General features: G+C 52.2%; 1 protein-coding gene across 7 annotated transcripts in view; it reads right to left on the bottom strand.

Moving 5' to 3' along the window:
• Positions 1-1320: 1320 nt before the first annotated feature.
• GRAMD2A (GRAM domain containing 2A) overlaps positions 1321-15142 on the bottom strand; it is a 38104-nt gene continuing 24282 nt past the window's right edge. For 4 of the 7 annotated variants that reach the window (XM_086322705.1, XM_086322703.1, XM_086322707.1 and 1 more), the window contains 11 exons: positions 10200-10283; positions 9298-9355; positions 8869-8944; positions 7707-7810; positions 7011-7109; positions 6813-6884; positions 6228-6290; positions 5103-5247; positions 4768-4867; positions 3779-3883; positions 1321-3520 (listed from right to left, as the gene is read on the bottom strand). In XM_086322705.1, coding sequence (XP_086178831.1) covers positions 3517-3520; positions 3779-3883; positions 4768-4867; positions 5103-5247; positions 6228-6290; positions 6813-6884; positions 7011-7109; positions 7707-7810; positions 8869-8944; positions 9298-9355; positions 10200-10283 — 910 coding nt within the window. In that variant the 3' untranslated portion in view covers positions 1321-3516. Of the gene's footprint in view, positions 3521-3774; positions 3884-4767; positions 4868-5102; positions 5248-6227; positions 6291-6812; positions 6885-7010; positions 7110-7693; positions 7811-8868; positions 8945-9297; positions 9356-10199; positions 10284-15142 lie in introns of those variants that run through there. The other 3 variants (XM_086322704.1, XM_086322706.1, XR_015135295.1) reach the window with 2 other exon arrangements.

The following is a 15142-nucleotide window of genomic DNA, read 5'->3' as shown; positions in this document are numbered from 1 at the left end:
TCTTTGCTAGTAGCCATCCTAATGGATATGAAGTGGTATCTAATTGTGGTTTTGATTTGCTTTTTCCTAGTGACAGTGATGTTGAAATGTCTATTCAGGTCCTTTATCGACTTTTAAATAGGTTGTTTTGTTGTCACTGAGTTGACCTCTCCAACCTCTTTTCATGTCAGTCTCCCATTGACTCGTATTCCAGATTCATGCAGATGGTCTCCATTCCTCAGAGACACATGCCTTCTTTCCTACCTTTCACAGTTACCAACGCTTTGCCAGGAACATTCTTTCCCCAGCTCTTTTCATGACTGGCTCCGCATCCCTGAAGCAAAGCAGCAACTTAAATCTCACCTCAGAGAACATTTCTTGACCACTCATCTAAAACCATCTCCCTTTTCCCTGTATCTCGTATCAGTCTCTTTCCTTCGTGGAACATAATCAGAATCTGCAATTACCTTGTTTGTTCATGATTTACCTGGAACTTACGTTTATGTGGAATGCAAGAGCCACAGGGGACGCAGCGATACTGCCTGACTGACCACTGCTCTGTCCTTGGCACTAGCTCAGGATCTGGGCTCAGTATTTACTGAAGGAACAGATCACTACTGGAGGGGTGCCTCCCAAGGAGAAAGAAAGGTGATGTGGCCCAAATTGGACTTTTTTTAATATTTATTTGGGGCCCTGCTGGGTCTTCACTGCTGCACACGGGCTTTCTCTAGTTGCTGCGCACGGGGGCCACTCTTCTTTGCCGTGTGCGGGCTTCTCATTGCAGTGTCATCTCTTGCTGCAAAGCACAGGCCCTAAGCGCACTTGGGCTTCAGAAGTTATGATGCATAGGCTTAGTAGGTCTGCGGCATGTAGGATCTTCCTGGACCACAGATCAAACTGGTGTCTTCTTCATTGGCAAGCAGATTCTTAACCACTGGAGATGAGGGAAGTCTCCCAAATTGGACTTTAACCCCCGAAATCTGGGCTTGATATCATAGAAAAGGACACAGGAGTTTCCTCGCTCTGAGTTTAATTCCTGAGTCAGGAGCACAGTACTGTTTGACCCACAGACCTTGCTTTGGAGTGCCCAGCAGAAATGGGGAAGCATTCTCAGTGTCCACCCAGCCAAGGCAGGACGCTGTGCTGTGTGCTGTGGCCATCCGAACCATCCCTTATGCCTGCCGTGTGAGTCAGCTCAGCTAAAGTCCCATGAGATCTGCAGAGTGCTTGGGATTCTGGGAATGACTTGGGCCCCGTCAGTCTCCTTGGTGCCAAATACGTCAGTAAGAGTACCTTTAGTGAGTAATCAAAACCTAAAAATGAACTTTCCATACCACAGGATTAGAAAAATCAGATTTTTATTTTAAAACATTTTCAACGTTTAATGCCATAGTGGAACAACTGAAAGACAATTGAACCAAATTCTCAAGGAATTAGAGAAGCATCTGCCAATGCAAGCAGGTCTGCATAAATACACATGGTTTATAACTGAGCACAACAGAAGGCACCCTGGCCAAAGGAACAGGCTGGGGAACAGAAGGAAGAAACAGAGGGCCCTCCAGAGGGACAGGCACACTGCAGTCACTCAAAGCTCTGGGCCCCAAGAGGGCCTCCACAGCCACCTACCCTTCTGCACGCTTCTTGCCCTCTCTGAGCCCGGGGCATGGAGACTGGAGGCTAGGTTCACCATCATGTTGGCATAGCCACCCATGACTTGGCACCTCTTATGACCTCTGGCTCAACCCAGCAAGGTTCAGAGAATGGACCTGTTCTCCCTGCCCTTCAGCAAGGACCAGGGAGGGGAGGCATTGGGGCAAGTAGGATTATTTCCCTGAAAACAAGGATCTGGTTCCTAAAATAGGACAGGCATGCATCCAGCATGGTGCTGCAGGGAGAATGGAGCCGTGAGTTGTACCTGAGACATACATCTTGAGTGAAAGTATCCCTCAAGGCCAGGCTCTGAGCCCGATCCTAGAGCCTGGGATGGAGAGACCTACAGCCTGAGTTTAGGAAGTTATCACCTCCTGTCAGTCCCTCCAGACTTCATCTGGGTTTGTCATAAACAGGACAGTCACACTCCACAGTAAATAATTTCCACCAGGATACCCGCACCCCCACCCCCACCCCCACCCCCACCAGTTAACTTCTCAGGTGTCTGAAGAGGGAAAAAGTGGCTATTTCTGACCCCACCCACCCATCACCAGTGACTTTCCCTGATATGTCTGGCCTCCTCACTAAGGCCTTTCCAGCACCTCCAAAGACACTGTCTTGGCAGATCGGAGTCCCAGGAGAGTTTTAAAGCACAGAAGTTTTGTAGCATTGAGGAGACATTGTCAGAGGAGGAGGAGTCTCTAAGGCAAAGCCACCATGTCCCTTCTTCCTGTCTTCTACCTCTCTTGCTTCCAAAGATATCAGACAGACGCCCCTGGCCTGGTCCCTGCAGTCACCGGCCCAGCTTGGACACCTCCATTTTACTCATGGAGAACAGAGCCCAAGGTGTGGAGGACCCTCCTGCATGGCCTGCAGCTGACATAGTGAGCTCTGCCCTGTGGGGGCCCAACACCGTCAAGCCCATCAGGCTGCCGTTGGCCACGTCCAAAATCCAGGCAGTGCAGCAGGGAGTACAAGGGTACACCTCCAATCACAGCACTACCCTTCCCATCCCCCACCTCCCACATGGGGCACCTTGGAAATGTTTGAGCACAGCAGGGGAAGATCGAGTACCTGGTCTGTGACCACAGTGATCAAAAAAGCTCCGCTCCCCCTGCCTCACCAGGAAACAGCAACTGAGGACACAGAAGGCTGGCCCTCTGTTCTCTGCACAGCCGCTGCCATTCTCCCCTGCTGCAAGTCGTGAGGTCCCAGATTGAGCCCGCCTCCTCAAGAGGGGCCAGAACGGAGCCTCTGCACAGACCATGAACACGCCCCTGGCTAGAATCCTGGCCACAGACCTCCTCTCCTCACTCAGAGCTCACCTCACTGCCTCCAGTTTGCCCTGCATGGGCCCCTGGCCACCTGCAGAGAAACGCTTTGGGCCCCAGAACAGGAACTCTCGGGGGTCCAAGTGAAAGCACAATATGCTGGAAGAGAGTGGAGCCCACACTGCCAAGTTGGGCTCTGGCCGCTGTCCCACCACTGGCGTGGGCCATGTGCTTGGTATCAAAGCATGGCCTTTGTCCCTTGCAGTGGTCCCAAATGCTCTACCTGTGTGTCAGAACTGTTTCCAAGGAGCAAGTTAAAAAAAATTTTTTTCACATAAGTGGCTGCTAAAGCTTAGTGTACAGAACTCCTTGTCTATTTCCAGAAACTTGGCTTTCCATCTCAGTCCCAAAATTGCAGGAGTTTTGTAAACAGGTACTTCAGACCACTCATTTAAATAAGGAGGGAGAAGAGCTCCGGGGAGGAGAAGGATTCTGCAATATTTTCTTTCTGACTCGGTCTCAACACAGCGGCAGCACAAACCAAGGGCTTCGATGGTGGCACCTTAGCACCCAGAGCATTCCTCTTGGAGGACTGGGGTCAAAGGCCAAGTGGCTGTTACCTGCACACAGAAGAGATGGCACACAGGTCAGACAAAGGGCCTAGAAGACAGACAGACAAGTTAGTGGGTCCACCCATGAGGGCAGGTCAAGGTGGGGTCTGTGTACCCTGCATACCCTGCCCAACCTCACTGAGGGCCAACAAACCAGCTCAAGGGCAAGGCCAAGGCCAGCCAGACTAGCAAGGAGCCTGGCCATGGGTGTTAGCTCCTGTCCTTCACCCTCAATCCCAGAAGCATGAGAAAGAGAAGGGGCATCACCTGTGCCCAGGGACCGAGCCGCCCCAATTCAGGGAACATAACTGCTGTTCTAGCTGGGAGATGCGGAACGCCAGGTAGGATGAAGACATGACCAAGAAGCAGATCCTGGAGAAAAAGGGGTAGGGAGGAGGTGAGTCTCTCTTCTAGAAAGGGGGCATTTCTACAGGATCACCAAACATAGGAGTGGGACTAAGCTAGTTCCTTCAACTGGAGGAGTTGAAGAACCCTTTGCGTACAGCTTCGTTCGGACCTGGGCCTCTTTCTTCCCAGAGGCCACAAGGGGGTCCTGAGACTCATCCCCATGAAAGTGTCCCTGAAGCCCCACAGGAGTTCTGGGTCCTTCAGCAGAACCCACTTTCCCTCTAACCAGCCACCTTGGTCCCACACCCGCCCTGTGAGGCCACTAAGATTACCCCCTCAGGTGGTAGCCCTTCCCCCAGGCAAATGCTGAGGTTGACAGTCAAAACCCTGCCAGCAGACCCAGAGGAAGGTGCCGAGGTAAGGCAAGGGAATCAGAGGCTGGCTAGCTGTTCATAAAACATCCCACCAAGCTCACTGCTCTACTAGCTCTTAGGCCGAATGACAGACAAGCCTGGTGTCCCAGAAAACACCCCAGTGGTAGGCGGTGGGAAGGCCATGGCCCTCCCCTGGTCTAGCTGATGGGCCTCTCAGACTTTGCAGACCCCTCCCTCCCCAATCCTCTACAACTTTTTCTTTCTTCAATAGTTTCAAATATTTCCCCTTCCCTACAGCCTTAACCCTAAATTACAAGTTTGAAGGAATGAAAACCGGAGATACTTTATCTTGCTCCAGAAGGGGCTGTTGCATGGCCACCCCCACCACCCAGGAGCTTACAGCTGACTCAGAACCTTCTCCCTCACTCTGGACACTGACTTCCCCACACACCAAGGCACCAGCTTTAAACACCCATACACCCAGGCAGATTGAGTCAGGTCTGTCCCCCCACCCCCCACTCTCCAGTCACCTACAGCACAAAGAAGACCTTCAGGAGCGGGTAATCCCAGAGCTTGAGCTCCCGGTTGCTCATGGGCCCCTCCTCCAGCTTCTCCTCCTCACAGTCGGAGATCTCTGCAAAAGGACAGCATTCGGCATCTTCCTGGGGCAGAAGACAAGTCCCCAGCCCACTGCCAACCCCTGTTCTCTGAAGCCACTTGAGCTCTCGGCTTTCTGTCATGGATTTGCAGAAAGAAAGAAACTGCCCTCAGAAACCCTCCTAGCTGTGATGACCTCTTTGCACAGAAGTGGGAGGACAGAAAAGCTTGTTTTTGCAAGCAGGTGCCATGGACAAGCACGCTGAACTCACCAGACCCCAGAGGCTCCCTGGAGGGGAAGAAGCTGTCCGTGGATTCCATGGATGCCCGAGAGATACAAGGGATGCTATCTGGGAGAGACACGGACCTGGAGGCGGGGCACACTTTCCTCCACTTCATCTCGGGGATGAGGGCTTCCTGCGGAGAAGGCAGGAAACACTGTCTCACCTTGGCCTTTGAGATCTCAGTTGCCCTAAGGATCCATACTAGGTTTATCAAAGCCTTTCCACATATTATCAGTATGGATGCCTAGCAAGCATGAAAGCAGATACCCAGAAGCAGGGAAACCACAGTCACAGCAATCACATTTCTCATCTGCTCCCTTGCTGTGACCAGCCACTCTTCCAGGGGACGGCCTCTTTGAAGACTGCTAGTGTAGAACCAGGACATGAGGCAACCCAGGTGCGCGCTCAGATCAGCTGAGTCCAGGAGAGCTCGCACTCTCTATCTTAGATGGAATAAGTCGTGCTTCCTGCTAATCTGGGCTCTGAGTACATCACTGCCCTTGGCAGGGGCACTTAAGGTCCCCATCAATAAAAATGGGAACATAGCCTTCCATCCCCTGCATGGCATTGTGCATATCACATGCTTGGCTAAACACTTAATAGTTACAGACAGAGACTTCAGAACACCCTGGAGTCATTGCTACCCTCTCACCCCCACTCCTACCCTACAAACTTTACTTATCCAGGATCCTGGGAGCGAAAGAAAGGGCCAGGACCTTGGCAAATCGACAATGAGCCTGCCTGTGTTCTAGAATGATACCCTTCAGAGCTCTATTTCAGGGACACCTCCAGCCCCTTGAAGGTCCCTCTGACTCCACTAAAGGGAAGAGGATGGGTTGCTGGCTCTGTACCTACGAAGGTGTGGGGGTCCAACCTGGGCCATGTTCCAGGGGCTGGCCATGTGTTCTCCTCAGAATGTCAACATAATCTGCCCAGGACTCTGCACGGCATGGAGCATGGTGGGTCTTGGGGACACCCTGACACAGCATGCCACTGGCTCTTGAGCCTGGTGCCCCAGTTCTGCACTGTGGGCCCCCCACCAGGAGGCCCTGAAGTCTCAAAGCCATGGGCAATCTCAGGCCAGCATCTTCTGCTCCCAGCCTTAGTTCTCACCAGAGACTCGCACTCAGGTTCCTCTGGAAATTCTCTTACACACAGACTCTTCTTGCTTGAAGGCTGGGGACAGAAGGGAACAGGGGTTACCTGTCTATCATGGAACAGCCAAAGTCAGACGTGGGGAAGTACTAACACTCCAAGAGAGCTTCACCTCCAAATGAGCCCTTTGGGCCAGATGGAGTCTAAAGTGTTTGCAGGGAGGATCCCTAGTTAATCCTGAAGCAGAGGGCAAATCCAAGGGGATGTACTCCCCCACACTGCTGCCCTCCCCCTTCCTCAGCACAGGCCAGAGAGAGCTGAAGCGGCCTCATGCTCCCGTCCGTCTGCACCCAGGAAGCAAAAGTGAGGGCTGCACGTGGGAACGCAGGGGCCCGATGGCCTCAGAGAGACACGCACACCAGCACAGACGCCCCGTCCAGGGACTGCCTCTGGTTCACTGAGCCTGAGCCTGTTACTCCCCTCTCTCTGCCTCGGTTCCCTGTGCCCAAAGGATGGGCCGACCTCCCCCAACACCCATGTCCCAAGACCTCAGTCCAGGCCTAAGCAATCTCCTGGGCCCCAGCCCTGCCCCAGGCTCCATACCTGTAGGTGGGTGCAGACCCTTCTCAGCATGTCGTATACACTGTCCCGGGAGAGCAGCGACACAAAGACATACTGGAATATAGAAAACAGAAAGGCGCGAGGTATGTAAAGACGGGAGAGTGCCAGGGTCAGACTGTGGACTCCTGGGGCTGAGACGAGGAGACACACAAGGGCGCGCTGGCCCAGAAACGTACTGACCTTCTGGCTGGTGTTGGTGGTGATGGCCAGGCCATTGGGAAGGAGCCGTGCCATCTTGTGTTTCTTGATCATCTGCACAGACACGACGGGAATGACCACCTGATGGGGGAAGAGGCAGGCTTCTCTCAGGACTCACCCCCAAGGACACGGTCCCTCTGCCTCCTGCTTAGGGCCCCAGCCACACCTGGCAGTGAGCCAAGCACGAACACCATGGACAAGTCTGGCCCATGGAGGAGAGTATCTGAACCTCCCACCACCTCATGCGGACTCCCTTCCAGTTATCTCCCACCCCAAAGGCAGCACACTCCACTCTAGGCTCTTACTCCATCATCTAGGAGGCAAAGATGGTTGCCCTGGTGAATCCCATAATCCAGTAAGAGTTCCCTGAGCCACCACCTGGCCACTTAATGGCCCCGAAAGTGTGACATCCCACTCGGTTTGTGAAGGCATTTAGGAGGTACCCCATAAGCAGAGTAACTCGGCAGTGAACTCTTCAGGCTGCTCAGGCCAGATGTGGAGTCTCAATCGGGGCCCTGTTTGGAAGGGGTGGGGCTACTGCCCTGACACCGGGTAGAATGCCTCGCAGTGAGAGGCCTCACCAAGTGCCAGAGTGCAGAGGGACAGGTCTGACTTAAGGTGTGCCCACAGGGCGGGGGCTTCTCTTCCCTGGGCTGAGGCCTTACCACTTATTACTACCTTGATATCCTTGCCAAAGAGGCTGGCATGGAAGCAGAGCCAGTTGGAGGAGATGTAGAGCCGGCCCTGGAGAAGCAGGTCCCTCTGGAGGGCACAGGAGCACACTGGGAAGTCACATGAATGAGACTGCCGTGAGCAAGGCCCGGCTGGGAGCCCCAGGGCCTGGGTCCTCCCACCCAGAGGAGTCCAGAGTCCAGCCTCGGGGACTGAACTCCTCAGTCCCCTCCCCAATCTCAGGCCCCAGCCATCCATTCCCTCAGCACCCTCTCATCCTTTCCTGAGAATCCTGACCACCCCTAGTGGTAATGTATGGATGTGAGAGTTGGACTGTGAAGAAAGCTGAGCACCAAAGAATTAATGCTTTTGAACTGTGGTGTGCGAGAAAACTCCTGAGAGTCCCTTGGACTGCAAGGAGATCCAACCAGTCCATCCTAAAGGAGACAAGTCCTGGGTGTTCATTGGAGGGACTGATGTTGATGCTGAAACTCCAATACTTTGGCCACCTGATGCAAAGAGCTGACTCATTTGAAAAGACCCTAATGCTGGGAAGGATTGGGGGCAGGAGGAGAAGGGGACAACGGAGGATGAGATGGTTGGATGGCATCACCAACTCAATGAACATGGGTTTGGGGGAGTTGGTGATGGACAGGGAGGCATGGCGTGCTGTGGTTCATGGGGTCGCAAAGAGTCGGACATGACTGAGTGACTGAACTGAACTACTCTACCTGCCCCTCCAGACTGCTAGATCCTTCCTCTTCCTCCACCCATGCCCCAAAAGATCTGCCAGGTTTCTGCACTGTCCCCCAACCTGGATGTTCACCCTCATAGGCAGAACCTCTTGCCCTGCTCTTCCCTGGAGAGAGGGCCTTGTTTGTGCAAATGCTCCGACACACTCCCTGAGAGGTCTGAGCAGGAAAGAATAGTCACTGATAAGAGCAGAACAGAAATGAGATTTGGAAGCCCTGACATTCAAGAAAACTTTCCAACTTCATGTCTCAAATCAGCCCAATCTTCTCACACTTCTGAAGAAAAAAAGACCAACCACTTCAAAGGGCAGCCAGTTCCCATGGCTGAACTTGTGCCTGGAGGTTCTGGGGGGAGAGGCCCTGGGCTTCCGGCACTGCAGGATGGCCTGTCCTGCCAACCCAGGGAGGCAGCTCACCTTTGAGAACCACCTCCTCCAAGGGAATGTCCTTAAATAGCTTGTGGTACTGCTGGTTGTATTTACTCAGTAGCATCTGGAAAACACAGGAGCTGGGTCTGAGAAGTCCCAGGAGATCATACCACCAGAGGACCCTGCTCCAGCCACCAGGAAATAAGGCCACAGGGCTTGGGGGGCCTACAGGGTCTTAGCCGTGAAGCAGCAGGTGAGCAGCCAGTGGGTGAGGAGGGCTGAGTTCTGAGCACAGCTTGTTTCCTGGTGACACGGGGTCTTAACAGGCAGCCCATGACGGAAAGGGGACACAACACCCACCCAGGAGGGGACATCCACCAGGTTTCCTGTGGCCACAGAGTCAACAGCCACCAAAGTCAGGCAGCCTAGGACCCCCTCCCCCGGCAGGTAGTAAGAAGTTGGCCTCCACCCACTTACCCCTTCTTGTCTGCACTTCTTCACATCTTCACCCTTCAAGCCTTCTGGCCAGTACAGGCTGCAAAGGAGACAGACCATTGCAGGGGCAAGGAACCTCGAATCCTCCCTCCCCCACATGCATCCTTGGTGCCAGTGCTGCCCTGGCCTCAGGCCACCAGCTTGGGGCAGAGATTGGAGACCGGGGCTCATCGCCAGGGGCCACAGCAAAGTGGTGAGCACAGCAAGCACAGAGCTTGCCCTGGGCAGGGACACTCCTGCTACAGGGAGGGGTCAACTGTGCGCAGCCACCCCACAGCCCCAGAAGGTATAGGCAACCTGAGCCTCACCTCCCAGAGATGCTTAGAGCCGACCACCCCTGGGGTCAAAACCCCCTCCTGTTTCTCTGCCCAAGGGACAAGCTGAGGAGCAGGCCCAGGATGAATGAGCAGGAGGCCAGGGATGGAGCTCAGTATGGGGAGTGGGTGGGGTGGAGGTGTCAGACTCACAGCTCTGGGGCCTGGCCATGGGCCATGATGGAGGAGGCAGGACTGCCCTCCTCTCAGCCGCCTCCCTGGGCCTGCAGCTCTGCAGTGGGGAGCTGGGCAGACTAGCCTGACCTGACGGAGGCTACCAAAGCTGGCAGAGGTGGAGTGGGGGGTGGTTTGCTGAAATGCAAACCTTTGCCCTGTCCAGGTTGGCCTGAGGACAGGTGGGCAGAGAGGAGGATGGTAACCCGAGAAGCCTAGACTCTGCTAGGTCCCAGCGCCCTGGGCTAGGCCTGGGAGTGGGAGGAAGAGGCCCGGGGCAGCCTTTGCCCAAACTGACCCCATGACGCAGCCTTAAGGCCCCCTTTCTTACAGGTCACCTCCCAAGGGCTGCCCACCTCCAATCGGACGTATGTCTGACTGGGAAATGGGCCTCACCTGGTGTCTTGGGCTCTCTGGACCCTGCCTAGCTTCTCCGTGCTCTTCTTCAGAGAAGCCGTCTTCCCGTGCATCTGTTGGTTGCTGAGGAGAAACGGGCCCTCATCAGGAAGGCAGGGTCTCTGGGGATACCCTTCCTGGCCAGCTCCACCATGTCCAGGCAGGAAGCCTCTGCTCCCCATCCAATGCCAGCCCTGCTCTTCCAGGGGAGGCTGGAGATGTCACAGTCTGGAGGCAGCTCCCCAGGCAGGGCTTCGGGGCAGCTGAGAGAGGAGCCTCACTCACTGGCCTTCCTGGAAGCCTGAAGTCCAGTTTATGCCTGGGTCGGAAGGAGAATCAGCCTCCCATGGAGCTGCCAGCCCCACTCTTAAGAAGGCAGCTGGGAGGGAGGACCCTGAGACTTGCTCACACCTGAAAGCAAAAGTTTCAGAGCGCCCAGACAGTATTACCATAAACATCCCAGCTTCTGGGAAAGGACTCTGAGCACTGGAGGCCTTATCAAGGCTGAGCAGGTGATGCGGCACAGATGTGTGTGTGAACGTTAGCCCAAAGGTGAGTGTGGGCTGGGGGGGCGGGGCTGCCCCACACCAGGAAGTGGCCTTGACACCTTCACACCGTCAGGGTAGCTCAGCCCTGAGAGCCAAACCATCTCAAAAATGTCCCACAGAGAGGGCCCGGCAGCGGGGAGACACCTCTCCCCAGGCAGGTGGAGGTCCCCAAAGACTTTGCAGTTCATGCCTCCAATAAACAGCTCCAAAGCCTAGAGTTCACCCTTTCCTGCTCCTCCAGAGCAGAAATACTAGGAATCAATAAAGCCTGAGTAGGCAAACCAGCTGAGTGAGCCCAGGGTTGATGGGAAGAGAGGGTGGCCCAGGCAGGGCAACGTGGTGGCAGTGAATAGGTAACGGGGTCTTGTGCACTGGTCTCTCAGCAGGAAAGGAGCTGGAACCTGCAGATCCCAGCACTCCATCCCTCTCAGCTGTGAACCACATAATGTCAAAGTTTTCTTCAAGAACAGAGTTATCTCAGGATGGGAAACATGTGTATATCTGTGGCGGATTCGTGTTGATATATGGCAAAAACCAATACAATATTGTACAGTTAAAAAATAAAATAAAATTAAATTAAATTAAAAAAAAGAACAGAGTTATCGCCTCAGCCGAGATCTGCCAAGACCCTTCAAGGTTATTAACCTGACTCCCTCCCACCCTACCATTGTAGAGATAGGAAACTGAGAAACCCGCCAAGGGGCAGGCTGTACCGGTGTCACACGGCAAGGAACAAGACGATCTCACCCACCAAATGGGCCCAACCACGTGGGCTGGTGACCTCTGTCCTCAACCTTAGGAGAATTTTGGTGCACATATCATGTATTTCCTAATCTTGCAAAGTGACAGGTTGTGCCACTGATTTGACCCCTTGACTCCTAAAGCTAGGGCTTCCTAGGTGGCTCGGCAGTAAAGAATCTGCCCACAGTGCAGGAGACTCAGGAGACGTAGGTTCATCCCTGGACTGGGAAGACCCCCTGGAAGAGGAAACGGCAACCCATTCCAGTATTCTTGTCTGGAAAATCCCATGGACAGAGGATCCTCGTGGGCTACAGCCCATGGGGTTGCAAAGAGTCGGACATGACTGAGCGCGCATGTGTGCTCCTAGAGCTAACTTCTGGATTTATTTGGGTCCATCACTACACATTTCACAGAGACTCCCCCCAAAACCTTCAGCTTTTAAAGCTTATTATAGAAAATACAAAAAATATAAAATACATAAAGTATGATGATCAATAATCACCCATAAGGGACTTCCCTGCTGGTCCAGTGATTAAGAATCTGCCTTCCAATGCAAGGGATACCAGTTGGATCTCTGGTCAGGGAACTAAGATCCCACATGCAGAAGGGAAACTAAGCCTGCGTGCCACAATGAAAGACCCCAAATGCCATAACTGAGACCTGACACAGCCAAAAATACATAAATAAAAACAGTTCTTAAAAATCACCCATAAGAAAGAAATTCCCAGGAATTCCCTGGTGGTCCAGTGGTTAGGACTCTGCACTTTCACTTTGGAGGGGGAACTAAGATCCTACATACTACAGGGCAGGGCCAAAAGTAAAAAAAAGTTCTCCCCCAAGTCACACAAAGAAAATATTTATTCATAAATATATAATTTGTGTAAGTGGGATTATATATCACATAACTGGTATGCCCTGGTTTTGTGGCTTAACATGATTTCATGAGACATTCCCCATGTCACTATTTGTTCCTTGGATAGATTCTCAGAAGTAAAATTAGTGGCTGGAGAATGAGCATCTCTTAGGATCTTTTAGACCCAGTTCCAAAATGCCTTCCAGATGCTATACAGATGGTGAGCACGGCCTTCAGCACTATATGAGGGTGCCCACTGCCCTACATCCAGGCCCTACACTGGCTGTGATCTTTTTCTCACCTTGCAAAATTGATAAATGAACATATATTGTTTTCATTTCTATTTCTGCTTACTGATAGGTTCAACATTTTTTGCCAAATACATTTTGACCACTGGGATTTCATCTGTGAAGTATCTATAAGTGTCTTCATGTCTTTCTTATTGATTTGTCTACCTTCTTTGTTGAGAAGATTCATCCTTAGTTTATCATTTTTGCAAATATTTCCCCTATTTGCCTTTTAGTTCTGTCTGTGGTATTGCTCCTATATTTGTGTTTAATTTTTGTGTGGCAGATTCCAGCCCTCTCTTTCATCTCTTTTCCTTTCTTGCTTTGAGTGCTTCAATAGGAAAGGCCCGCGAGGCAAGTGTGCACAAGTCGAAAAAGCCTTCATGAGCTTGAACCCCGCAGCCCAGAAACCCTCTGGGCCTCCAGGGAAGAGAAGAAAGATGTGGGCTCCACTCTAAGGAACACATTCCGGCCCAGACAACCAAAGGTAAAACAGGACCCCAAGAGGAAGAGGAGGAGCTGGGTCTTGGTTTCAGAGGCAGGAAGCCTGTCACTCAGGTACTAGAAAGTGTGATTCAAGTTGCCAGGGCTGCAGGAGCTCAGATGACACACAGAGTCAAAGTTACAGCCAGATTCCCAGAGAAAAGGAAGCTGAGCCTCACCAACTGGGTGGGACTGCGATCCTGCTTGGCTTCCTCACCTAACCCTGCATGGATACTCAATCCTTTGCATGGATTGTAAACCTAACTCATCCTTAGGTTCAAAGACCTCAGGAAGGGGCACCTGCCTTGGGCCCTTCCCCAGCCTAATGATGAGCCCTGCTGCGGGCTCTCACTGCCCCGAACCTCAGGCTCCTCTCAGACACCGGTGGGTGAGCTCTAACTGCCCATCTCCAGGCGCTCCAGGACACTTCCGCCATCATCCAGGCGCTCCAGGACACTTCTGCCATCACCGCAGTCTCTGAGCCTAGGGCAACACCAGCGTGCAGTTCACATTTGTGACTTGTGTAGACAGTGTAAGCGAGATCAAAAACAGAAGCTGGAAGATAGAAGGGCCATGAGAATAACAAAAGAAGGCTGCTGTGATTCCCACAGCATCTCCATGAAGAAAACGGGAATGGAAAGAGGGACGTCCCTGGTGGTTCACGGGTTAAGACCACGCTCCCGATGCAGGACGCGTGAACTCCATCCCTGGTCAGGGAACTAAGATGCCACGTGCTTACAGTGGACCAACATTTACTATAGTGCTGCCAAAACTTTTTTAAAAAGAACAGAAAGAAAACAGGGGAAAACATCTCAAATATGTTTAAACTAAAAGTAACCTCTTTTCACGGAGAAGGCAATGGCACCCCACTCCAGTACTTTTGCCTGGAAAATCCCATGGATGGAGGAGCCTGGTAGGCTGCATTCCATGGGGTCGCTGAGGGTCCGACACGACTAAGCAACTTCACTTTCACTTTTCACTTTCATGCATTGGAGAAGGAAATGGCAACCCACTCCAGTGTTCTTGCCTGGAGAATCCCAGGGACGGGGGAGCCTGGTGGGCTTCCGTCTATGGGGTCGCACAGAGTTAGACACGACTGAAGTGACTTAGCAGTAGCAACCTCTTTTCATGTGATGACCATGGTGGTCAAAAGCCAATCCTTCATATCCATCGATTAAAACCAGCTCCTACTGGTCATCCTGATAATGCTGTTGATTCAGAGACCCTGGATATGGCAGAATTGCACTGGTTTCAAAATCATCTTCAAATCAGACTCTCTACTAATTCATCTTCTTTCCCATAGTATTTGTTTAGATGAGTAGAAATAAAGAGATGGGAGCAAAGTCCAGTGAAAAGCTAGGTCTGGGGCAATGGTCATCAAGAATTCACCAACATAAAAAATAAATAAATAAATATATATATAGAGAGAGAGAGAGAAAAAGGACAAGAAAAAAAAAACGAATCTAAAAAGAAAAAAGAATTCACCAACAGGACCAGTCAGGCAGGGTCCATGCAAGGAGCAACAGGGCTCTGATCCAGAGGAAAGAGATGGCAAGAGCAGGAAGCTGGAGAGTGGGGGGCCAGCCTGAGTCCCCCGACCCTGCTGGCAGCCTCTGTTCCCATAGAGAATTACTCCACCAAGTTGCTCTTGCTCTCTGGGCTGTGAACGACACCTCCTGCCCGGGCAACCCCATCCCACCTCCACATGCAGACTGTGGAGTTAATATCAGGGGTCTTCAAATCCATATCTATTTTTTCAATCAGAGCTACAAAATACATCATTACTGTCATGAGGAGGGTGGAGCGGGGAAGGCTCAGTATTTTGGACATTAAAGCGGGTTATAGGGACTTGTCCAGTGGTTAAGAATCACCTTCCAATGCAGGGGACGTGGGTTGGACCCTTGGTCAGGGAACTAAGAGCCCATATGCCATGCAGCTAAAAAAAAAAAAAAAAAAAAAATTACCAGACATCTGAGGGAAACAGCTAGAATATAAGTTTGAGAATAAAACAAACCAACACACACACACACA

Source organism: Bos grunniens, chromosome 10 (assembly GCF_055505025.1).
Source record: "Bos grunniens cultivar Pamir isolate PY7600 chromosome 10, Bosgru_T2T1.0, whole genome shotgun sequence".
Lineage (NCBI taxonomy): Eukaryota > Metazoa > Chordata > Mammalia > Artiodactyla > Bovidae > Bos > Bos grunniens.
This window is presented reverse-complemented; position numbering and strand designations above follow the sequence as displayed.